Raw genomic sequence first — 24,691 nt, forward strand, 5'->3', positions numbered from 1 at the left:
CTCCAATCGGCCTCTCCTGCAGACGGTCACCATCGTCTGCCAACCTTGCTGTATGTGCCCGGGCCACGTACCCGGACACGGTCAGTCTGCTCCACTACTACTTCACTCTCCAACTCCAAAACTAATCTCTTCTCCTTTCAAACTGAACTAACTTCCTTTTCCTGCCTCCAGGACTGTGTACTTCTTGGCGGGTGGGGCCATCCGCCTGGCTCCACCCCCTGGTGTGGACATCAGCCCCTGGAGGCAGGCAACAAGGATTTTTGTTTGACTTCGGTGTGCCTAGCCGGGGTGTGGGGTGTGTTGTTGCAGTACCTGTGACGACCTGGCTTGTCCAGGGCGCCACACCATACACACACACACACACACACACACACACACACACACACACACACACACACACACACACTGACTCTCTCTGGTGAAGGAGTGCGGAGCCCCCATAGCGCGGCGTCCGTACCATCCTTCATGGTTTAAGTCATCTTCAGTACATAGTGAATGTGAGCTGTAACCATGCCTCTGGCAGATTAACAATTAACCCCATATTCCCTGTAAATAATATTTGCACAGTAATAAACATTATAAAGGAAAAAGACAATCTAATACTGAATGCCAGATTTCCAGTCTATGAATATGTATTATGGATGATTAGAAGTAGTAGGTTCATAGATAGTGTGGTGCCCCTGAGGCTCTGGTTGCCACAGAGTACTGCACTCCACCCGTAGTAGGGAGCGGCAGGACGGTGAGGTAGGTAGCTGGGTGACAGTTAGAAAGGGGGGTAAAGGGCAAAGTGCTAGGAAGGCTAGTCCTGAACTGACACACCCCAATAGGTTTGCAAACTTGGCAGATGAGGGGGATGTCATTACAGGGGTAGCATTGCTGCAGCAAGGCATGACCTCTGAATGCCAGAGGAGTGTCTGCTCCAGTAAAGGGGGGAATAGGAGTGCAGGGCAGGCAAGACAGGTACTGGTAGTGGGGGACTCAATTATTAGGGGGACAGATAGGGCAATCTGTCACAAAGACAGGGATCGCCGAACAGTGTGTTGTCTTCCTGGCGCTCGAGTTCGGCACATCGCTGATCGGGTTGACAGATTACTGGGAGGGGCTGGGGAGGACCCAGCGGTCATTGTACACATTGGCACAAATGACAAAGTTAGAGGTAGGTGGAAGGTCCTTAAAGATGATTTCAGGGAATTAGGTTGTAAGCTTAAAGCATGGACCTCAAAGGTGGTATTTTCGGAAATACTACCTGTGCCACGAGCCACACCAGAGAGGCAAAGAGAGATCAGGGAGGTTAACAGGTGGCTCAGGAATTGGTGTAGGAAAGAGGGTTTTGGGTTCCTGGAGAATTGGGCCGACTTTTCAGTTGGCTACAGATTCTATGCTAGGGATGGGCTGCATCTTAATGGGGAGGGTGCAGCTCTGCTGGGGCAGAAAATGGCTAGAAGGTTGGAGGAGTGTTTAAACTAGGAATGGGGGGCGAGGGTATTCACTTTATAGAAGGGGAATGTAGTGCAGATAGTGACCAGGGCACAAGTAATGAAATTGGGGGTGGTACGGGGGGAAGGGTTAGGACAGTCAATACAGTAAGCAGGAATATAGGTACAGAGTCATACGTAACGTGCATGTACACTAATGCCCGAAGCCTCACAAATAAGGTGGAAGAATTAGAATTAATATTGTTGGAAGAAAATTATGATATAGTGGGGATATCAGAGACATGGCTGGATGAGAGCTATGACTGGGCTGTTAATTTACAGGGTTATAGCCTATTCAGGAATGACCGTACAAATAAGCGAGGGGGAGGTGTGTGTCTATATGTAAAATCATCCTTAAAACCCATCCTGCGTGACAACATATGTGAGGGTACTGAGAATGTAGAGTCCCTATGGGTGGAGATAAGGGGGGGGAGAATGAATAATAAAATACTGATAGGGGTGTGTTATAAGACGCCGAATATTATGGAAGAGGTAGAGAATCTCCTCATAAAGCAAATTGATAAAGCAGCGAGTCTCGGAGAGGTAATTATTATGGGGGACTTTAACTATCCTGATATAAATTGTGGAACAGAAACTTGCAGTTCCAGCAAAGGAAATAGATTTTTGATAACAATGAAAGATAATTACCTTTCACAAATGGTACAGGACCCCACAAGAGGGGGAGCACTACTAGACCTTGTACTAACCAATAGGCCAGACCGCATATCAAATATACAAGTTGGGGGTTACTTGGGGAATAGTGATCACAAAATAATAAGTTTTCATGTATTCTTTAGTAAGATGTATAGTAGAGGGGCTACAAGGACACTAAACTTCAGGAAAGCAAATTTTAAACGGTTGAGAGATGATCTTAGTGCAATAAACTGGGATGATGTACTAAGTAATAAAAGTACACAAAGCAAATGGGAGACTTTTATGAGCATCCTGAATAGGGCTTGTGCAGAAAATATACCCTATGGGAACAAACATGCTAGAAATAGGAGGAAACCCCTATGGCTAAATAGAGCTGTAAGGGAAGCAATAAAAGAAAAACAGAAAGCCTTAAAAGAATTAAAGAGGGTAGGTAGTGATGAGGCATTATATAATTATAGAAAATTAAATAAAATATGTAAAAAGCAAATTAAGTTAGCTAAGTTTGAGACAGAGAGACTCATTGCGAGAGAAAGTAAAAATAATCCTAAAATATTCTTTAACTACATAAACAGTAAAAAACTGAAAAGCGATAGTGTTGGCCCCCTTAAAAATAGTCTTGGTGAAATGGTGGAAGGGGATGAGGGTAAAGCCAACCTGCTGAATGACTTTTTTTCTACGGTTTTTATACAAGAAAATGTCATGGCAGATGACATGACCAGTGATACCATAAATTCACCCTTGAATATTACCTGCTTAACCCAGCAGGAAGTACGCCGCCGCCTCGAAATCACTAAGGTTGACAAATCTCCGGGCCCGGATGGCATACACCCCAGAGTACTACAGGAATTGAGTTCTGTGATAGATAGACCATTATTTTTAATCTTCTCAGATTCCTTAATAACAGGGTCGGTACCGCAGGACTGGCGCATAGCAAATGTGGTGCCAATATTCAAAAAGGGGACAAAAACTGAGCCGGGAAATTATAGGCCGGTAAGTTTAACCTCTACGGTTGGTAAAATCCTTGAGGGTTTCTTGAGAGATGCTATACTGGAGTATCTCAAGAAAAATAACCTTATGACAGAGTATCAACATGGGTTTATGAGGGATCGATCCTGTCAAACTAATTTGATCAGCTTCTATGAAGAGGTAAGTTCAAGCCTGGACCAGGGAAATGCAGTGGATGTTGTGTATATGGACTTTTCAAAAGCTTTTGATACGGTGCCACACAAAAGGTTGGTACATAAAATGAGAATAATGGGGATAGGGGAAAATATGTGTAACTGGGTTAAAAACTGGCTCAGTGATAGGAAACAAAGGGTGGTTATTAATGGTACGTACTCGGACTGGGTCTCAGTTCATAGTGGGGTACCACAGGGGTCAGTATTGGGCCCGCTTCTTTTCAACATATTTATAAATGACCTTGTTGGGGGCATGCGGAGTAGAATTTCAATATTTGCAGATGATACTAAACTCTGCAGGGTAATCAATACATAGGAGGATAATTTTATATTACAGGGAGATTTATGTAAATTGGAGGATTGGGCTGAGAAGTGGCAATTGAAGTTTAATGTAGATAAATGTAAGATCATGCACTTGGGTAGAGGAAATAACATTTATGATTATGTACTTAATTGTAGAACACTGGGTAAAACAGACACAGAAAAAGACTTGGGTGTATGGGTGGATGGTAAACTTTACTTTAGTGGACAGTGTCAGGCAACTGCTGCCAGGGCTAATAAAATAATGGGATGTATTAAAAGAGGTATAAGTGTTCATGAAAAAAATATAGTTCTACCTCTGTACAAGTCACTAGTGCGACCGCACTTAGAATACTGTGTACAATTCTGGTCACCGATATATAAGAAGGACATAGCTGAACTGGAGAGGGTGCAGAGAAGAGCGACCAAGATTATTAGAGGAATGGGGGGGCTGCAATACCAAGACAGGTTATTAAACTTGGGGTTATTTAGTGTGGAAAAACGAAGGCTTAGGGGGGATCTAATCACAATGTATAAATATATGAGGGGACAGTACAGAGACCTTTCCAAAGATCTTTTTACACCTAGGCCTGCGACTGGAACACGGGGGCATCCGCTACGTCTTGAGGAAAGAAGGTTTAATCATAATCACAGACGAGGATTCTTTACTGTACGAGCAGTGAGACTATGGAACTCTCTGCCGCATGATGTTGTAATGAGTGATTCACTACTAACATTTAAGCAGAGCCTGGACGCCTTTCTTGAAAAATGTAATATTACCAGTTATGTATATTAGATTTTATGACAGGGTATTGATCCAGGGAACTAGTCTGATTGCCGGATGTGGAGTCAGGAAGGAAATTTTTCCCCCATTGGAACTTGTTTGCCACATTGGGTTTTTTTTGCCTTCCTCTGGATCAACATGTTAGGCTACGGGTTGAACTAGATGGACTTAGAGTCTCCCTTCAACCTTAAAAACTATGATACGATGATACTATGATGGATCCAAGAGAGGTTGGTGCCGGTTCTACCATACACCATTCTACCATATGCCTACAGTGAAGCATTTACAGGATGTCATCACAACTGGGGCCCCAATGCACTAGCTTAGGACCTGGTTGAGGGGAAGAGCAGCCACCAGGGAGAGTTAGGAGTCACACATACAGCAATAGAGGAGTTCTACAGCAGGAGAGATAGTGAGCGGACGTGCTTCCTGGTAGCTCCTGTGGGACATAGGAGTTTAATGGTCGTTGTGGAGGATACCATGTCAGTTCCTCCGGGGCCAGCGCAGTTCAGGGTGCAGCACCCTAGGGTGGTGTAATTCCAAGTTGCACCATCAGATTCTGCTGGATGGAGAGATTCTATGCTTCTCCGACCACACAAGTTTCCAGAGCCAAGTGACACCTAGGATTCCGGGGCCTCGATCACGGTCAGACTCAAAGGGATCCACGCTACTGGCATAGGGAACAGTACACTATCTAGTACAGAAGGGACTCTAAGTGCTTCTGTGTCGCCCTGGGATAAGGGGGTACACAGATCCGGGCCACGGGGTCACTTCTGTGGGTATCACGGTGGCGTGACCCGGTCTGTGATCCCAGGCTCCACAGGGGATTAGGTAAGGGAGATTGTCCGTGACGCCACCCGTGGTGTGCGGTGAGGTAACGGAGCACCGCTGCTGCCGGTAAATGGATCCCGGGGATGGTGGTGGGCAGCAAGTTGGTGATTTCCCTCCACGGGTAGGGTGTTGGTGTCCCAGGACCCCGGTGAGGTGGTGCAGGGAGGAGATGGAGACTGTCTGAGAGCTGTGCGCCCGGTTGGACCGGGGGATGTTGTTACTCACAGTTCGCTTTGCAAGGAAATTCACACAGAGTCAGGAATTTACCAGAAATTGCCGGTGTCTTCAGCCTTCAGTGCGGAGGGTATTTGGGGTCCCACACACAGTACAGCAGGATCCTGGTCTTGTTTTGCAGCCAGACGCTTCTTTCTCCTTCCTCAGTCAGGAACGGGGAGCCCACTCCCCCTGCAGTGATCCGGGTCACCCCTGGATGCCGGCGGGCCACTACCCTGCCCCGGCCACCTCGGGCCCCTTCCTCACACTTCCCTTCCTTATAGCAGCCAGGAGCTAGCTCTCCTGGTCTGCTCTCTTCACACTCCAAACTCACTCTGCTCCAGCCCCTCCCCTGTTTAGCTCTTACACTGAGGGGGTGGGGGGGTGTCTGTCCTGCTGCACTGGTGTGGGATCAGGTTACCAAGGAGGAGAATGGCCTGCACTTTGCTGGATTTTGCAGGCTCTGTGACACCCTGGTTTTGCCAGGGCGTCACACTTCAAGCCACAGGGACCCGCACTACAAAGCGCAGCAAGGAAGCGCTCACAGACTACCGCACCGGTTCTGACCTCCCACGGATCTGGAATTGGCTGGAGCCCATCAAGGCGGTGACTGGTACTACGGGGCTGGCAATTGAAGTTGTGAGTAAAAACACCTTGAACCCGCAGATGTGACGCCCTGGCAAAACCAGGTAGTCACACATAGGCCCCCGCATAACATCTTCCCTCACCTAGGTTACATACAGCGGATCTGAAACCCTAGCCACCCCCCTCAGGGCAAGACAGGCACACCAGTGGGTGGGACCAGGCGTTAGGAAACGCCCACCTAGGGGTCTAGACAGCCCGGGGTGGGAAAACAGCAGTTCGAGTGGTAGTTCGAGTGGGCTGGAGCTAGGTGTAGCTCCAGCAGAGGAAGTTCAAGTTGAACGGTGCCAGGGTCGGAGCCCTACTGCCTTGGCTAGGTGGCAGACAGTGGTCTCCGTCAGCAGGAGATGGAAAGATGGCTCGGCAGAACCGAGGAGGACCGGAGAAGGGTTAGAGCCCACTGGTATCGACACCAGAGACTCGACCGTCAACCATGCACAGAGGGGGTACTCGGACCCTGAAGCCAGGACCGAAACCAGCGGCCTAGCTAATTAACCGATTGAGGGCAGGATTACAGGTCCTGTCCCAACCAAAGTCCCAAAAGCTGACAACCACCCACAGAGAGTAATAGGGCAATCGCCAGGGCCCATAGATCCCACGGGCCAGCGTCAGCAGGCACGGCTCCTTAGGCACACAGAAAGCCGGGAGCGGACTCCTGAGTTCCAAACCAGGCAGCCCACAATACACAAAACAGTGCAGAGGAAAGGACAGTGACCACCAGCCTGGGTGGGCGGACCAGCGTACAACCGGCCACGGCGGCCGGCCACCAGCACCTTGGTTTACCAAAAGACTCGTGTGATTCATTCAATAGTGAGTGACCAACTATCCCCTGGTCCATCTGGGTGGGCAAGCCCCTGCCATCGCCATACCCTGCACAGAAACACTGGGCCCCAGGGCAACCATCCTACCCACGGAGGGGTTAACATCTGGCTGCCATTACATCTCCCCTGGGTATCCCATGACAGCAGCGGTGGTGTCCCACCTCACCACACACCATGGGTGGCGTCACAGACATTCTACAATCAATCCCGTACAAATACGTCCCCCTTTTATTCGGAGTGTCCGCGCAACCCCAGGGTCCGGGGAACCCCTCGAGCCGTACCGTAGGCCCTGGATCCGAGCAGCACCGGCTGCTGGCACGAGGGCGGCACACAGAGACTGTGTTGGCTTATCCTTACCGGCGTTGCCGCCCCGTGCTTAGGCGCCGACCGCCATTATCACCCTCATCATCCACCCGGGGCCCGCTCTGCCTGTGGGGAGTGAAACCATCCCAGCTGCCATAGCACCTGCCCCGGCAAGGAATTCTGCAGCGGCGGCTACTTTCCCCAATCACCCTTCATTTAGTGCACGCCTCGGGGCAACGGAACCCGGCAAGGCCACCCGTGACATCGCCTGATCTGACCCTCAAGGGCCCGGCAGCGAGTAGGTTAACCACCTGCCCCGTGGGGAGCTGCAATAGCGCTAAACGGAACTGTGGAGCAGTGCTCGTCGGTGGGTGGCTCGAGCTCCTCACGGACCCGGGGGTCACGTCACTCTGAAAGGGGGAGTTGGCGCTGCTCGCAGGGTCTTCGGCGAGGAGGTCCACGGCCAGAGCCGCGGTTGTTTGTAGGAGGGATGTTTAAGATTGTGATGCCACCCATGGGATGTGGTGAATGGATGGACACCACCGCTGCCGTTGACTAGGCCTCCCGGGGACGGTGTTGCGCAGCTTGGTGTTGACCCCTCCGTGGGTAGGGGAGTGATGGTCCCGGGGGCCTGAGGGAGGTGCTAAGGCAAGGGGATTGGACGCGTACTGGAGTGTTGGTGCGGTGCGGCGCGTGGCCCGAAGGCACTGTTGTACTCACTATGACAAACACGCTGGAGTCTCTGGTAAACCAAACAAGATGGTGAACGTTGCCCGCAGCAGGCTGCAGTTTTCCCCTTAACAGGTTGGTGGTTTCTGCCTTTCTCCTGCACCTCACTTCTGTAATCTGTATTGACTGCTATGCCTGATCAACGGTAGTCTGCTCCCCAGCTTGGTTTGGCCAGGGGAGCCCTCTTTGCCCGCAGACGCTGGCCCCTTGGGTCTCTATGCCTGAGCAGTGGCGTTACCCTGTATGGTTGGGCTGTTGTCTTCAGACGGGTCTTATGTGGGATAGGTTCTTAAGTCCAGTCCTCAATCAGTTGATTTGGCTCAGCCCGGTTGGTTCTGGGCCTCGTACTAGGTCTGAGTACCCCTCCTGGTGCTCCGGTTTCCAATCGGTTCCCCGGTTCGGTACCGGCGGGCCACCACCCGTCCCCGGTTCCTACGGTTCCACCGGCTGTAATCCCAGCTCCTGCAGGTGGCCACCACCGTCTGCCTCCTTGCCAAAGGTGAATGGGCTCCAACCCAGACACCTGGTGTAGACTATGGCAGGCCTGGACAAAGGTCTGCCCTTGCACTTGATTCCACTTCACTCCACTGTCAAAGCTAATCTACTACTACTGTTTTTCCCGCCTCCGGGCCTGTGAACTCCCACCTGGCTCTACCCCCCTGGTGTGAACATCAAACCTGGAGGGAGGTGACAAGGGTTTTGTAGTTTGGCTGCTGTCACCTTTTTAGGGGAGGGGGTGTGTGTGTGAGACTACCCGTGAAAACCTGGCTAGTCCAGGGCGTCACATGTACACTGGGGGTAACAACAGCATGATCACATGTAGTGTGTAACAAATAAAAATGAAAAAACCTGCCCTTCTCCCTAGAAGTGATCAGCTAATGGTTGGCTGTATGTGGGTGTCGCGGGTGGAGGAGGGGACGCGGGCGCTCTCCCACTGCTCGGGTCCGGCCGCGGCTGCTGCGGCTGCTCGATGGTGGCTCGAGCGGTGGGCCGGATCCCGGGGACTCGAGCGGCGCTCCTCGCCCGTGAGTGAAAAGGGTGGGGATTTGATTGTGGGGATTTGAGATTGTCCATGACGCCACCCACGGTTGTGGTGAGGTTGGTGACACCACCGCTGCTCTGGACGGGGATCCCGGGAGCGGTGACAGGGAGCAGCTTTGATGTTAGTTCTGGGTAGGGGGGTTGGTTGTCCCGGGGCCCGGTGATGGAGTAGGGATGGATGGCAGGCGGGTTACGGGGCCTGGTGAGGTGCAGGGTCACGGGGGCAGTGCTGTGCCACACGGCACGGTGGTACTCACTCAGCCAATTATGAGGACACAGTTCTCGGTAAAACACACGGCTGGATGGACGGGTCCCACAGACGGCTGCGGTGTTGTTTCTCCCGGCAGGTTGATGGTGACTGCCTTTCCCTGCACCTATGTAGTGTGACGGTTCCAATGGGTTCCCACTGGTAACCCGCTCCCCAGCTTGGATGGGTGCTGGAGGAGCCCCTTTTGCCCGCAGGCTCTGGCCCTGGGAACTTTAGCCTTGGCGGTGACTGTGTTTCCCTCTCTCGGTTGGACGGTTGCCTTCTGTCGGGACTTGGCTGCTGGGAAACCCAGGGGGTTCCCTTTGCTAACGGATTTAGCAAATTCACGGCGACTCCTAGCCTTGCCGGGGTCCGTAAGCCCCTGCCAGATGGTGCTGGCTTCTCTTTGCGTACCGGTCCTGTACCGCCGGGCCACCGCCCGTCCACGGTCCTTACGGTTAGCTCCAATAGGCCACTCCTGCAGACGGTCACCACCGTCTGGCAACCTTGCTGATCTGTCCGCGCCACACACCCGGACCAACTGCAGGCTGCTTAACTGCCACTTTCCTTCCTCTCACTTCCACTTCCAAACTAATCTGACTTACTTTTCCCGCCTCCAGGACTGTGAACTCCTCGGTGGGCGGGGCCAACCGCCTGGCCCACCCCCTGGTGTGAACATCAGCCCCTGGAGGAAGGCAACAAGGGTTTGTGTCTGACTTCGGTGTGCCTGACCGGGAGTGTGGGGTGTGTAGGTGTTGTTCTCTGTGGCCCCTGGCTTGTCCAGGGCGCCACATTCCCCCTTAGTAAAATGCAGACCGTCCGCAGGCTGCCCGTCCATCACCGGTTTTATTTTCACAAACTGGAAAAGATAAAACGGTAACATTTTACAAGCATAATAACATCTTCCCACATCGAGAGGTACTCTTACTTAAACGTTGCTAAAACAGTTACGGCTTCTGCTCTCTCCCACCCAAGTAACCTGGCCCTGATGCTGCCCCTAAGCAAACAGGCAGCACCCCTTGACCCCAGTCCAGCACAAGTTACCCGAGCGGGTTCTGTCCTTTTCAGGGGACCCACATCCATGGGGAACCCCTGAAACCCCCACAGGATCGCCACCGGTTCCGGTGGTGGCTGGGCCCCAGCCTGCTCCACTGCGGGCCCTTCCTCCAATCTGCCTCTCCGGAGGCGGCAACGGTGAAAGCCACAAACATAATTATTTACAAGCCACAAGTTCGTGGTTGCCTTGCTAGTTCTCAGGCTTGTCCATAAGGTGTCCCTTATGCAAAACTTGTAAGCAGTCCCCACGGGGACAACGGTGTCGGCAACGACCGGTCTCAATCAGGCTGACAATCAGGTAAATCTTCGGTTAATCATCTACTTATCATTCTTTTAAATGGTACATTTAACACATACAGCTGGTGGTCCCAATGGGGACACTGCAATGGGACTCCGCTGCCATCACTTTGATTCCTCTGAGTCGGCCTCATCCTCCGCCACCAGCATATCACACATGCAGTGACAGGCCCGCTGTGAAAGGGGTGCCCGGTATCCGTTTCCACCATTGCACGGGGTGTAATAAACAACCGGTTCTCCCACGTAGTGGAGACACTCACTTGCCGCCTCACTTTCAGGGGTGGGCTCAGCACCGGAGCTGGAGTCACTGGAGTCACTATCACTTGTCTCTGCGTCAGGCGGGTTGCCACCAGCTGCTGCAGCCTCCTGGCTTCCAGTATCCAGTACATCAGATTCTTCCGCGGTAGCGTGGGGCAGTAGGTGAGGTTGGTTAACACTGAGGTGCCCCAGGAATAATGGTAGGGATGATACGAGGGCCGAGACAGGGCCAGGCCCCACAGCCGCAGTGGCCGGTCCTGGTAGGACATGGGGACGTTGGCCACCCATCGGCTCCATCACATCTGCTCCCTTCCCATACATTGGGGTAGTTGCAACCAGCGTTTCCACTTCACTGGTCCACTGCTCCATCATGAGGTATATCTGACTTTGCTGGCGTTGGTGGAACTCAATCACTCGGGCCTTCATCCATGCCACGGTCCCGGGTTCGGGGTCTGGCGCAATCACTGCCGGGACTTCTAGCACATTTTCGTTAAGGGGCCGCGGTCCCAGCGGCTCCCACAGGAGCGGTTCAGGGGGGTCCTGAGCATCTGCAGCCGGCTGGTCCACCGGGGCGGGTTGGCAGGGTATCGCTACCGGTTGGACAGGTAGCGGGCCTAGTGGCGGGGCGGCAGCAGCTAAACACGGGTAGCGGGGAGGGAGGCAGGGTGAGCGGGTGCAGGCTGGGCTCCTCAGCCGCAGTGGCCGATCCCTTGGGAATACAGGGGCGTGGGTCTCTTACCCGCTCCTCCAAATCCTCTTCCACCTCGCGTCTCCGCATAGCAGCCACCACGTCCGCCATGTCGGTCTCCCACTCCTCCAGGAGGAGCTGCATGTGGGCTTGCAGACGATTACTCAGCGGGGCGGTCCGGTCTCTCAGCCACATCGCCGTGCCGGGTGCGGGAGCGTCATCGTTGGTAGTCGGACTGTGCATCTTGGCAATGAGGTCTTCCAGGAACCCAGTACCGCCGCAGAGTCCTGGCGTCCCTGCTTTTATAGCCGCGGGCTACATGCGACCAGACGCCATCAGTCCCCCTTAGTTTCTTTCCGGCTCCTCCTCTACAGGGGCGGGGTTTCAGCTTTTGCGCCTCTACTGCTCGAGGAGACGCTCGAGTTGGAATCTTTCGCGCCCAAAATGGCGGCTTCACAAATTATTCGGCCGGACACCTCCGGCGGTCACAAGGCGCACCTCTACCAGACGTCAGAGTGGTAAGATCCTGTTCGTGACGCCAAGTTGTCGTGGGCGGAGGAGGGGATGCTGCGCTCTCCCACTGCTCGGGTCCGGCCGCGGCTGCTGCGGCTGCGGCTGCTCGGTGGTGACTCGAGCGGCTCTCCTCGCCCGTGAGTGAAAAGGGAGGGGATTTGATTGTGGGGATTTGAGATTGTCCGTGACGCCACCCACGGTTGAGGTGAGGTTGGTGACACCACCGCTGCTCTGGACGGGGATCCCGGGAGCGGTGACAGGGAGCAGCTTTGATGTTAGTTCTCCCCTCTGTGGGTAGGGGGGTTGTCCCGGGGCCCGGTGATGGAGTAGGGATGGATGGCAGGCGGGTTACGGGGCCTGGTGAGGTGCAGGGTCGCGGGGGCAGTGCTGTGCCGCACGGCACGGTGGTACTCACTCAGCCAATGATGAGGACACAGTTCTCGGTAAAACACACGGCTGGATGGACGGGTCCCACAGACGGCTGCGGTGTTGTTTCTCCCGGCAGGTTGATGGTGACTGCCTTTCCCTGCACCTATGTAGTGTAACGGTTCCAATGGGTTCCCACCAGTAACCCGCTCCCCAGCTTGGATGGGTGCTGGAGGAGCCCCTTTTGCCCGCAGGCTCTGGCCCTGGGAACTTTAGCCTTGGCGGACTTCCAAACTAATCTGACTTACTTTTCCCGCCTCCAGGACTGTGAACTCCTCGGTGGGCGGGGCCAACCGCCTGGCTCACCCACTGGTGTGAACATCAGCCCCTGGAGGAAGGCAACAAGGGTTTGTGTCTGACTTCGGTGTGCCTGACCGGGAGTGTGGGGTGTGTAGGTGTTGTTCTCTGTGGCCCCTGGCTTGTCCAGGGCGCCACATGGGCAAAGACTCAATTGCCAAACAGTGATTTCGAACCTTCTTGGGCCAAGTTCGGACCAGTTTAGGTTTGGTTTGTTTGCTGCCAGCGAACCGAATCTTCAAAGGTTTGCTTCTCTCTAATCTAGAGGGCAACCACTACGAGTTCTGGGATGATGACCCTTATTCAAGACCCTGATACCATTTTTGCTGAAAAGTTGTCTTTGCTTTCATATTAACATGTTGAAGAATTTTTATAAATCGCCAGTGTTTCTCAGCCTTTTCACCATGATAAAATCTCAGGTAAATTGTTTGTAACCTGTAAAGTCAAAGATAATCTCAAAAGCAGGAAGCTCAAAGCTGTTAAGATAGGCTGTCAAAAAGAATATGGCAAGAAGAAAATTAAATGTCCAGCTACATAGCCAGTTGCAGGACTAAAAAGGGAACCTGTCAGGCAATTTATGTTTTCTAACCTAGTAGCAGTGTGATGTGTGGCCTAGTAACCCCTTCCTACCCATCCCTGTATTGTAATATTGTGTAATATGCATGTATAAAAATATGTTTTATTACTTATGTGTACCCTATGTAAATGAGCAGGGGCTCTAGCCCCATGGGTGTCGCATCGCCCTGTCGGCGTTTGCATCTTTTCCATGGTATTATGCCCCTGGGGTGCTTGCTTCTCATCTTCAGATGCGCACTGCGCATGACCGGAGCCGCAGGAGTCTTCTGAGCATGCGCAGTGCACGTCTCAAGATGAGAACCAACCCAAATAACAAGGCTGTGGGAATGGTAAGTGCGCATATGTGATGCCCTGGCCGGGCCAGGTAGTCACAGATAGGGCCCCGCATTACACCAGTCCCCTAACAAGGTGACAGCGGCCAAACATTTAAAACCCTAGTCACCTCCCTCAGTGCTTGATGGACACACCAGGGGGCGGAGTCAGGCTGTTGGACACGCCCACCGAGGAGTTCGGATGGCCTGAGGCGGGAAAAGACAGTAGTCAGTTCAGTTTGGGAGTTCAATAGAGGAGGTCAGGCCTGTGCGACAGGCCTGTAGCAGACTGACAGGTGCCAGGGTAGGAGCCCGGGTACCTTTGGCTAGGAGGCATACGGAGGCCTCTGCCTGCAGGAGTCGGGAAGACGGCTCGGTGGAACCGTGGTGGACCGGGACAGGGTAGTGGCCTGCTGGTACCGACCCGGAGAACCGACTCGGAAACCGGAGCACAAAGGGGGGTACTCAGACCCTGAAGCTAGGTCCAGAAGCTACAGGGGTCATCCCAAACAAGAAGGGCTAGGAAGGCGAGCTTACAGTCACCCCTGGACCAGCCTGAAAGGATACCTGGTTCACCCTGGTCTATCTCAGCATCGCCTGGGCTACCTCACAGTGAATAACTGAACGTGAGTAAAAACCATGAAAGACATTTTGGACTGTGTGTGAGTTCTTCTACGACTTATTGTTCTATGCACTTACACTCGAGCCCCTGGGGCCAGCCTAACTCTCGGTGTGACGCCCTGGCCGGGCCAGGTAGTCACAGATAGGGCCCCGCACTACACCGCTCCCTAACAAGGTGACAGCAGCCAAACACATAAAACCCTAGTCACCTCCCTCATTGCTTGATGGACACACCAGGGGGCGGAACCAGGCGGTTGGAAGACGCCCACCGAGGAGTTCAGACGGCCTGAGGTGGGAAAACTTTAGTTAGTTCAAGTCTAGACTTCAAGTAGAGAGGTGTGCAGGCTGGAGCTGTGTGCAGCTCCAGCAGAGGCTTGAACCAAACCTGAACCAGTGCCAGGGTAGGAGCCCTGGTACTGCTGGCTAGGAGGCAGACGGCAGTCTCCGTCTGCAGGAGCCGGGAAGACGGCTCGGTAGAACCGAGGTGGACCGGGAGAGAGTAGTGGCCCGCCGGTACCGAACCGGGGAACCGAGTCGGAAACCGGAGCACAAAGGGGGGTACTCAGACCCTGAAGCTACGTCCAGAAACTACTGGGGGCTAGCTAATTAACTAATTGCGGCCAGGACTATAGGACCTTTCCCATCCAACGTCCCGACTGAAGACAACAGCCCAACGAGGGGGATAGAAGGCTACCGCCATGGCAGAGAGATCCCACGGGCCAGCGTCTGCGGGCAAAGAGCTCCTCAGTTAACCACAAGCCGGGAGCGGACTCCTGAAGTTGCAAGCGCAGGTAGTCCACCATCACAAAACAGGTGCAGGAGAAAGGGAGAGACCACCAACCGGGTGGGGGACCAGACTGCAGTCGACTGCGGGCACCGACCACCATCACCTTGGTTTACCTGAAACTCGTGTGTTTACAAATAGGGAGTACATCAGTGCCCTCCGGCCGCCCATCATCCTGCACTGCCAAACACCCCCAACGGGTCCCGGGGCCACCATCCCTACCCACGGAGGGGTTAACAACTTGCTGCATAACATTTCCCCCGGGTGCCTCGTAACTGCAGCGGTAATGTCCACCTTCACCACATCCCGTGGGTGGCGTCACGAACTCAAACACGGCTCCGGCCGTACACCTACGTCCCCATACCACCAAACCCCTTTTGATCGACGTGACCGCAGTACCCCCAAGTCCGAAGACCCTCGAGCCACCCACTGAAGGTCCGGATCCGAGCGGCTCAGCTGCTGCCAAGTCCACACCAGGGGGGCGAAGCCAGGTGGTTGGCTCCACCCACCGAGGAGTTCACAGGCCTGGAGGCGGGAATACACACAGTCTAGTTCTAGTGCAGTGTAGAGAGAAGTCAAGTTCAAGGGCAGATCTGTGACCAGGCCTGCCATAGACTGCTCAGGTGTCTGTGTTGGAGCCCAGTCACCTTTGGCAAGGAGGCAGACGGTGGTGGCCGCCTGCAGGAGCTGGAATTACAGCCGGTGGAACCGTAGGGACCGGGGTCGGGAGGTGGCCCGCCGGTACCGAACCGGGGAACCGATTGGAAACTGGAGCACCAGGAGGGGTACTCAGACCCAGACGAAGCCCCGAACCGACAAGTCCGAGTCAGATCAACTGATTGCGACTGGACTTATCCCACACAAGTCCCGTTAGAAGACAACAGCCCAACCATACAGGGTAGAAGCCACCGCCAAGGCATAGAGACCCAAAGGGCCAGCGTCTGCGGGCAATCGGGCTCCTACAACATATACAAGTCGGGGCGCGGACTACCGGTGTCTAGGCATAGGAGTCAAACATTCACACACAGAGGTGCAGAAGAAAGGCGGAAACCACCAACCTATTCTGGGAGAAGCTGCAGCCAGCTGCGGGCCCCGTTCATCACTCCGTTTGGTTTACCAGAGATTCCAGTGTATTGTGTCAGAGTGAGTACACCAGTGCCTTTGGGCCGCGTCGCACTGCACCAGCGTCCAGCACGCATCACTCGCTCCCACGCCTCAGCACCTCCCTCGGGCCCCCGGGACCATCGCTCCCCTACCCACGGAGGGGTCAACACCAAGCTGCGCAACACCATCCCCGGGAGGCCTAGTTAACAGCAGCGGTGGTGTCCATCCATTCACCACAACCCGTGGGTGGTGTCACGAACTTTCATCCCTTACCAAAAACCACCGCGGCCCTCGGCCGTGGAACCCCTCACCCAAGTCTCTGCTTGTAGTGCCAACTCCCTTGCAGAGCGATGTGACCCCCGGGTCCGTGAGAGGCTCGAGCCACCACCCGCAGTACGAGCATGGATCCATGCGGCTCGGTGGTCGCAGCCGAGCCCGCGGGGCGGTACACATGCGCGGGATCTCAAGGAGTGACGGGAAGTCGCTCAAGTAAATCCATGCTATCGCCCCCTGGGGCGTAATACTATGGAAAACATGCAAACACCCACAGGGCGATGCGGCGCCTATGGGGCTAGAGCCCCTGCTCATTTACATAGGGTACACATAAGTAATAAAACATATTTTTATACATTCACATTACACATTATTACAACACAGGAATGTGTAGGAAGGGGTTACTAGCACACACATCACACTGCTACTAGGTTAGAACACATAAATTACCTGACAGATTCCCTTTAACTCGTGTAATCCTTCCATTCTCTTACATGACTGAAATATCTTTTTAAAGGAAACTAGTCACCTCCAGAAATGCAATTTACCTGCAGATATAGTTATGATTTGCAGGTAAATAGCATTTAAATAATGTCTAGCTGGCTTACTGGACAGTAATTACAGAGAGAAAATGAAGTTTTATTCTCACTGCAGCCACTTACTTCCAGTCATCAGGGCGGTGCAGGCAGCAGTTAGTCACCATTCACTATATGATGAGATCAGCTGTAATTATTGCCCCGCACTCTGATTGGCACCTGCTTTTCACAAACATGCTACACGCATACACTGCAGACTGTAGCCTCCCCCCACACCGCGTAGACTTCATTTTCTCCCTGTTGCCACTGCTTCAGTAATTTTATCTGCTATTTTCTAGGATTTAAACGCTATTTACCTGTAGATTATCCCAATATTTGCAGGTAAATAGCATTTTTGGAGATGACATGATCACTTTGCAATGCAACAACTGAAATATGCTGCTTAACTGCACAATTTCCAAAATTAAATCCCCATCTGCTTCTGAAATGTCCTGTATGTGTAGCACCAGGGGCAGGGGGTGTCAGGCACGGGGTCTCGTACCTGAGTTACTCGTCAGCAGGCCTGTGTGGTGGTCTGGGATATCGCGGTGGCCTGCCCGGCTTCGTACCCCGAGGTGTATACCAATAAGGAGGGAAGATGATGGGGGTAGTAGTAGGAGGAAATGTCGTGATGCCACCTGTGGTACGCGGCCAGAGATTAACCGCCGCTGCTGTCGCTGTCCTTCGGGGCGGATGGTAATAGCAGCAGAGATGGTGTCGCTCCCCTCAGGTGGAGCAGGCCCCGGGGAGGATGATGAGTGAAGTAGTGATGATGTAGCGCCCCTGAGACTGGGTGCTACAGGGTATTGTATTTTTATGTATTTTATATATCTATTTTACAATATCCGTCCAGGCAGGCAGAGGTTAGCTTGGTAAGTTTCGTTTTTGCTCACACAGACACACACACACACACACATGCAGGGCGAAGTTACAAAAGGGTCAGTTACTTTCATTTTAGTCAGAATGCTGGAGGATGTGAGAGAGAGTGGATGCATGGTGTGCAGCTCTCAGGGAGCAGCTCTCTCAGGGAGTGGAGCAGAGGTATCACCGGGTCCAGACTGGTTATACACCCTTTCCTTACCGGGGACCGGTCGAGTGGATGGCTAGGGCCCTAAGGTGAGGAAGATGCCAGTTAGGAGGTTCCAGATCCATTAGCCGGCAGAGACTTGGAATGGGAGAGGTGGTGTAGTCGACATCATCCGTTCCACTCCTGAAGGGGGAAAAGTCAAAGGAAGGGTCCGCAGCAGAGGAGGCCGGGACCCCAGTCACCACGAACAATCCTAGCTAGCCTCCCCTTTACTGTGCACCACGGGGCCACGGAACCGGGTCAGGCCACGACTTCAACAAGCCACTGGCCCTGCGATGGGTATACAAGGTACAGAGGTAAGCTCCTATCTTGAGCTCTGTGGGGTGTCACAATGGCGATTGCCTTTGGCTCCGAGGTGCGGGGCGGCGGCGCAGGTAATAAGAGTCTGAGTCAGTTGCTGCAGTTCCAGTTGTCTTTACTCACTCTTTGTTCCGCTCGCCCAGGTAGTACTGGTCACCCACTGTGATGGGCCTCGTCGACCCCGGATAAGTTAGAAGTCACCGGTGTTTGAAAGAAGAAAGTCCTTTTTCAGAATTGCCCTTCCAGCCGGGAGGAACCTGGGCTGAGCGCTCCGTTCCAAGCCGGAGGCCCCGTGAAGAGAAGAAAGTGGTGTTGATGTGGTGTCCCAGAACTGGTGTCCCGGGTAGACTGACTAGTGATTGTGTGAGTTTGCTCCTATTTCTACCCCGAGTGGAACCCGCCCCCCAGGTGGTTATCCTAGTGACCGGGACAGTCCCAATCTTTGTGTTGACCAACTCCCTGTCTACCCTAGTCCAGCTCTCCAGTGAGAAGACTCCTGAGCTTTATGTAAGGTGTGAATGTGTAACACCGTTGATTAACCCCCTCCTTACCCGAGGTGAATACCGCACCTTAAATGAGGTGCAGTACTCTGTGGTGAATGAAGCCTGATTGGCGCCACATATGCTTCAGTTGATACTGTTGAAATCAAGACACTGGGTGAGGGACGTGTCCACAAGGTACAGTGCAGTACACCACTGCTTCCAGACATTTGACTGTTTCAGTTTGTAGGCCACACAAGAACAGCTAAAGGGCCAGAAGTGGACTGTGAACTGGAGTTTGCCCATATCCACTGGTATAAGGCTTTTCTTCTATGTTCAGCATTTGATGAGAATTTAGTAGTCAATTTCATTCCTTACAAGGAATGAAATTGACTTCTAAATTCTCATCAAATGCTGAAATGTCCAGGAATAAAAAGAAACCACTATGGATAAATAGGATTTTGCAAAGGGCATTCAAAATCATGAAGACTGAGAATACAGAAATAGCGTTTCAGGAGTATAAAGATCTCAATAGGAAATGTAAAAATGAAATCAAGCTAGCAAAATTAGCTACTAAAACAAAAATCACCCAAAACATAAAAAAACAACATTTTTTATTTATAAATACATCAGTGCCAAAAGGAAAAAAAAGGATGGTATCGCCCCATAAATAATTATAACATGATAATTATAGAGGATAAAGAAAAGGCTTAGATATTGAACAGGCACTTTTCATCCGTATTCACCAAGGAACTGACTGCTCCAGGGATCATTCGACAAGGCAAAAATCAAAGTACCCCACCCTATATAAGTATTTTAACACAAGTAGAAGTATGCCTGCACCTGAGTAAATTAAACATTGACAAATACCCAAGGCCACATGGCATTAATCTATGAATATTGAGGGAATTGAGCTGTGTAATTGACAGACTGCTGTATCTCATCTTCTTAGACTCTCTTGTAATAGGGTTGGTGCCTCAGGATTGGAGAATGGCTGACGGGGTACCCAAATTTAAGAAAGTTAAGAAGGTGGATCGAGGCAACTACCATCCAGTAAGTATGACATCAGTGGTGTGCAAGGTTTTTGAGGGCATTTTAAGAGCTGACATGCAACAATATATTAGAGAACATAATATATAATAACTGATAACCTACATTTTGGGTTTCTATGAGGAAGTAAATGCAAATCTGGATATTGGCAATGCAGCTGATGTGATATATTTGGACTTTGTAAAGGCATTTGATACTGTACCACATAACAGTCTTGTAATGAAGCTCCAGAAGCAAGAACTAGGGAAAACTATAAGCAGATGGGTAAGGAATTTGCTAAAAGATAGGAAACAAAGAGTAGTAAAAAAAATTGTATTTTCTAATTGGGCTATAGTTAGCAGTGGGGTACTGCAGGGATCTGTGCTAGAAATGATTCTTTTTAATCTCTTAATTAATGACCTTGTGGATAGGATTGAGAATAAAGTGTCAGTCTTTGTTGATGACAGCAAACTACATAGGATATTAAAAACTGACCTTGATAGTACAATATTACAAAAAGATCTGGATAAGATGTCAGAATGGGCAGATACTTGGCAAATGAGATTTAATGTTGATAAATGTAAAGTAATGCACCTAGGACGGAGTAATCCTATAGCTGCGTATACCTCAAAATGAAGTAAACTTGGGACTACAGAACAGGAGAAGGACATGGGTATTCTCATTACAAATAAGCTGAGCAGCAGCACTCAATGTCAAGCAGCAGCTGCTAAAGCAAACAAGATTTTATGGTGTATAAAAAGAGAGATTAGATCCCCTAATCCCAACATATTGTTACCCCTCTATAAATCATTTGTAAGGTCCTGTCTAGAATATGGGATCCAGTTTTGGGCTCCACATTTTAAAAAGGATACTCAGAAATTAGACAGTTCAAAGAAGGGCAACTAGATTATTGCAAAGAATGGAAGGCCTCTCATAAACGTTGGATTTGTTTAGCTTAGAAAAAAGACGTCTCAGAGGAGATCTCATTTATTTGTATAAATACATGTGTGGTCAATATAAAGGACTGGCACATGACTTATTTCTTCCAAAGACAATACTAAGGACCAGGGGGCACTCACTGTGAGTGGAAGGAAGGCGATTCCGACAGCTAAATAGGAAAGGGTTCTTTACAGTTAGAGCAGTCAGACTGTGGAATGCCCTACCACAAGAGGTAGTAATGGCAGATACTATAACAGCTTTTTAAAAAGGGCTGAATGATTTCCTCAGTACACACAACATTGTCGGTTAAAAATGATTTAGTGACAAAATATATAATTGGTGGAGGAAGGTTGAACTAGATGGACCTAGGTCTTTTTTAACCTATGTAACTATGTATGTAACTATGTAACATGTCTTTGCAGTAACAGATTTAAAGGAAATCTGTCAGCAGGTTTTTTCTATGTATTCTGAAAACAGCTGGAGATGGGGCTGATACACAGAGTTCAACTATGTATCATTGTTTACCCTACTATTTTGTTGTTTACTTATAGTGAAGTTTTCAGCACTTGCGATTGTTATTGCCTGATCTAAATTAGTCCAACCACGCCCTCTCCCCCTTCTGATTAGCACCTCTCTGTCTGTAAACTTTGTGCATAAAGAGCCTGGGTGTGGGCACGTTAACCTTCTGAGCTCTGCTGCATTGCTAAATCTAAAGGCTACTTTACACACTGCGATATCGGTCCCGATATCGCTAGTGTGGGTACCCGCCCCCATCTGTTGCGCGACACGGGCATATCGCTGCCCGTGCCGCACAACATCGCCCACAGCCGTCACACTACTTACCTGTCCGGCGACGTCGCTGTGACCGGCGCACCGCCTCCTTTCTAAGGGGGCGGTCCATGCGGCGTCACAGCGACGTCACTGAAACGTCACTGAACCGCCGCCCAATCGCAGCGGAGGGGTGGAGATGAGCGGGACATAACATCCCGCCCACCTCCTTCCTTCTGCATAGCGGCCGGGAGGCAGGTAGGGAGAGCTTCCTCGCTCCTGCGGCGTCACACGCAGCGATGTGTGCTGCCGCAGGAACGAGGAACAACCTCGTTACTGCTGAAGTAACGATAATTGGGAATGGACCCCCGTGTCGCCGATTAGCGATTTTGCACTGTTTTGCAACGATGCAAAATCGCTAATCGATGTCACACGCAACGGCATCGCTAATGCGGCCGGATGTGCGTCACGAATTCCGTGACCCCAACGACTCCGCATTAGCGATGTCGTAGTGTGTAAAGCCCGCTTTACAACTCTGATTGTGTTACAACCAAGCACTCCATAATCTAAATGTTATATCGTTCGATTCAGGATCTCTTTGTCTACATCATGCTGTTCTCAGATAAAATGCCAAAAACCTGCTGACAGATTCCCTTTAACTTTGCTCAATATTAAGTGACAAAACCCTCCATAATAATATTGATCAAAATTAATATCAGCCTATTAGTTCGGCCCTCCACAACAGTCATGGTTTCTCATGTGGACCCTTGGGGAAAAATGTGCCTGCCCCTGCCTTAGACAATCTGCCTGTAATGGTGCTTACTCTCTGGTGACAAAATGGGAACATTACATACAAGACTCTTATCTTTTACCAGCAAATAGCAAGAAGCTTTGCATGCAAATAATGGTTAGATAAGAGAGTAGAAGAAAAGGATGCTTTGGGTAATCTCGTCATGATTTGTAGATGTAGATAAGATATGAATGCATATATGTATTATACAGATGATTTCATGTCCTCATATGTTCATGGCAAACTATACTCCATCGCTTGCATGTGCCTTGAATATGATATATCATAAATGTCTTGTAAGAAGTAGGAGATTCCATCCATCACTGTGCCCCCCACTTTTTGGGAAATATAGAGTCCTTCATTAATACAGCTTATGCAGTAATCTGTTGGGTTCTAAGTTGGAATCTCCGCATACTTTTGTGATGTGCTGCTATAATCTAGTTTATTTTGCTTACCTTCTGATAGAGACACCCCAAGGACCAAACAGCCCAGAATGGCAAGGTACATGGATGATGACATCCTGGTAAAAACAAGGTATGAAGAGCATGAAGTTATTTTTACACAATGTAACAGAAATGTAAGTTTATCATATATTATAAAGCCAGGGTGCCCAAAGCCTCCCGGCCACAAATGAAGATGTCGGCAGAAGTAACATACACCGGCCATTTTTCCACTTAGTGGCTTAAGTAGTTTGCAAAAGGAAACAGTTGCAAACCATGGCTAATGTTTCTAACTGCCAAGTTGTATAAAAATCACTATGATTGATACAGTATAAAGATTTCATAATAACTAGTGATGAGTGAGCATTGCCATGCTCTGGTGGTTGGTACTTGTAACTAGCAGTTAGATGCTCGGATGGGCTTGACTCGTGTGCCGAGTATAATGGAAGTCAATGGGGAACTTGTTTTTTTCCAGAACATGTCCTGGAAATATGCTCATGTTCCCCAATGACTTCTGTTATACTCCGGTACACAAGCTACGCTCATCCAAGTGTCTGACTGCTTGTTACGAGTACTGAACACCTGAGCATGGTAGTACTCGCTCATTACTAATAGTAAAGCGTTATAATCACAGGACTTTGGTGCTAATGTACTTAGGGCTACTGCTAGGAATTTCAGGGCCCCATACTGGCAACATTTTTGGGCCCCCTTGAAACTCTCTCAAGTACGCTGTCCCTTTGTATACTATCCAGTCACACATGCTGCCCCTCATATATATACATATATATATATATCTCTTCCCACATACCCTGCCCCGCTGTGTATTGCCCCACACATATTAGCCCTCTGTATACTATCCCCCACACACACATTGCACCTCTGTATAATATCCTCCTGATATGTGTCTTCCTCCTAGTATATATGTCCCCTTCCTAGTATATATGTCCCCATCCTGGTATATATGTCCCCATCCTGGGCCCTTCCTGGTATGTATCTCCCCATCCTGGTTTATTGACCCCATTCTAGAATATATGTTCTTGTCTTGGTATATATGTCCTCATCCTGGTTTACTTGTCCCCATCCTGGTATATATGTTCCATCCTGGGCACATCCTGGTATATACAGTACAGACCAAAAGTTTGGACACACCTTCTCATTCAAAGAGTTTTCTTTATTTTCATGACTCTAAAAATTGTAGAGTCACATTGAAGGCATCAAAACTATGAATTAACACATGTGGAATGATATACTTAAGAAACAAGTGTGAAACAACTGAAAATATGTCTTATATTCTAGGTTCTTCAAAGTAGCCACCTTTTGCTTTGATTACTGCTTTGCACACTCTTGCCATTCTTTTAATGAGCTTCAAGAGGTAGTCACTGGAAATGGTCTTCCAACAGTCTTAAAGAAGTTCCCAGAGATGCTTAGCACTTGTTGGCCCTTTTGCCTTCACTCTGCGGTCCCGCTCACCCCCAAACCATCTTGACTGGGTTCAGGTCTGGTGACTGTGGAGGCCAGGTCATCTGGTGTAGCACCCCATCACTCTCCTTCTTAGTCAAATAGCCCTTTCACAGCCTGGAGGTGTGTTTGGGGTTATTGTTCTGTTGAAAAATAAATGATGGTCCAACTAAACACAAACAGGATGGAATAGCATGCCTCTGCCAGATGCTGTGGTAGCCATGCTGGTTAAGTATGCCTCCAATTTTGAATAAATTCCCAACAGTCTCACCTGCAAAACACCCCCACACCATCACACCTTCTCCTCCATGCTTCACGGTGGGAACCAGGCATGTAAAGTCCATCCGTTCACCTTTTCTGCGTCGCACAAAGACACGGTGGTTGGATTCAAAGATCTCAAATTT

The 24,691-nt window shown here is 50.7% G+C and overlaps 1 protein-coding gene across 1 annotated transcript in view; it reads right to left on the minus strand.

Moving 5' to 3' along the window:
- The window catches only part of LOC142301609 (regenerating islet-derived protein 4-like), a 65,648-nt gene that overhangs the window by 39,140 nt on the left and 1,817 nt on the right, over positions 1-24,691 (minus strand). The window contains exon 2 of the mRNA XM_075342638.1: positions 22,845-22,909. Within this exon, the coding sequence (XP_075198753.1) occupies positions 22,845-22,908 (64 nt within the window). The 5' untranslated portion in view covers position 22,909. The remainder of the gene's footprint in view (positions 1-22,844; positions 22,910-24,691) is intronic.

This window comes from Anomaloglossus baeobatrachus, chromosome 4, assembly GCF_048569485.1.
Source record: "Anomaloglossus baeobatrachus isolate aAnoBae1 chromosome 4, aAnoBae1.hap1, whole genome shotgun sequence".
Taxonomy (NCBI): Eukaryota; Metazoa; Chordata; class Amphibia; order Anura; family Aromobatidae; genus Anomaloglossus; species Anomaloglossus baeobatrachus.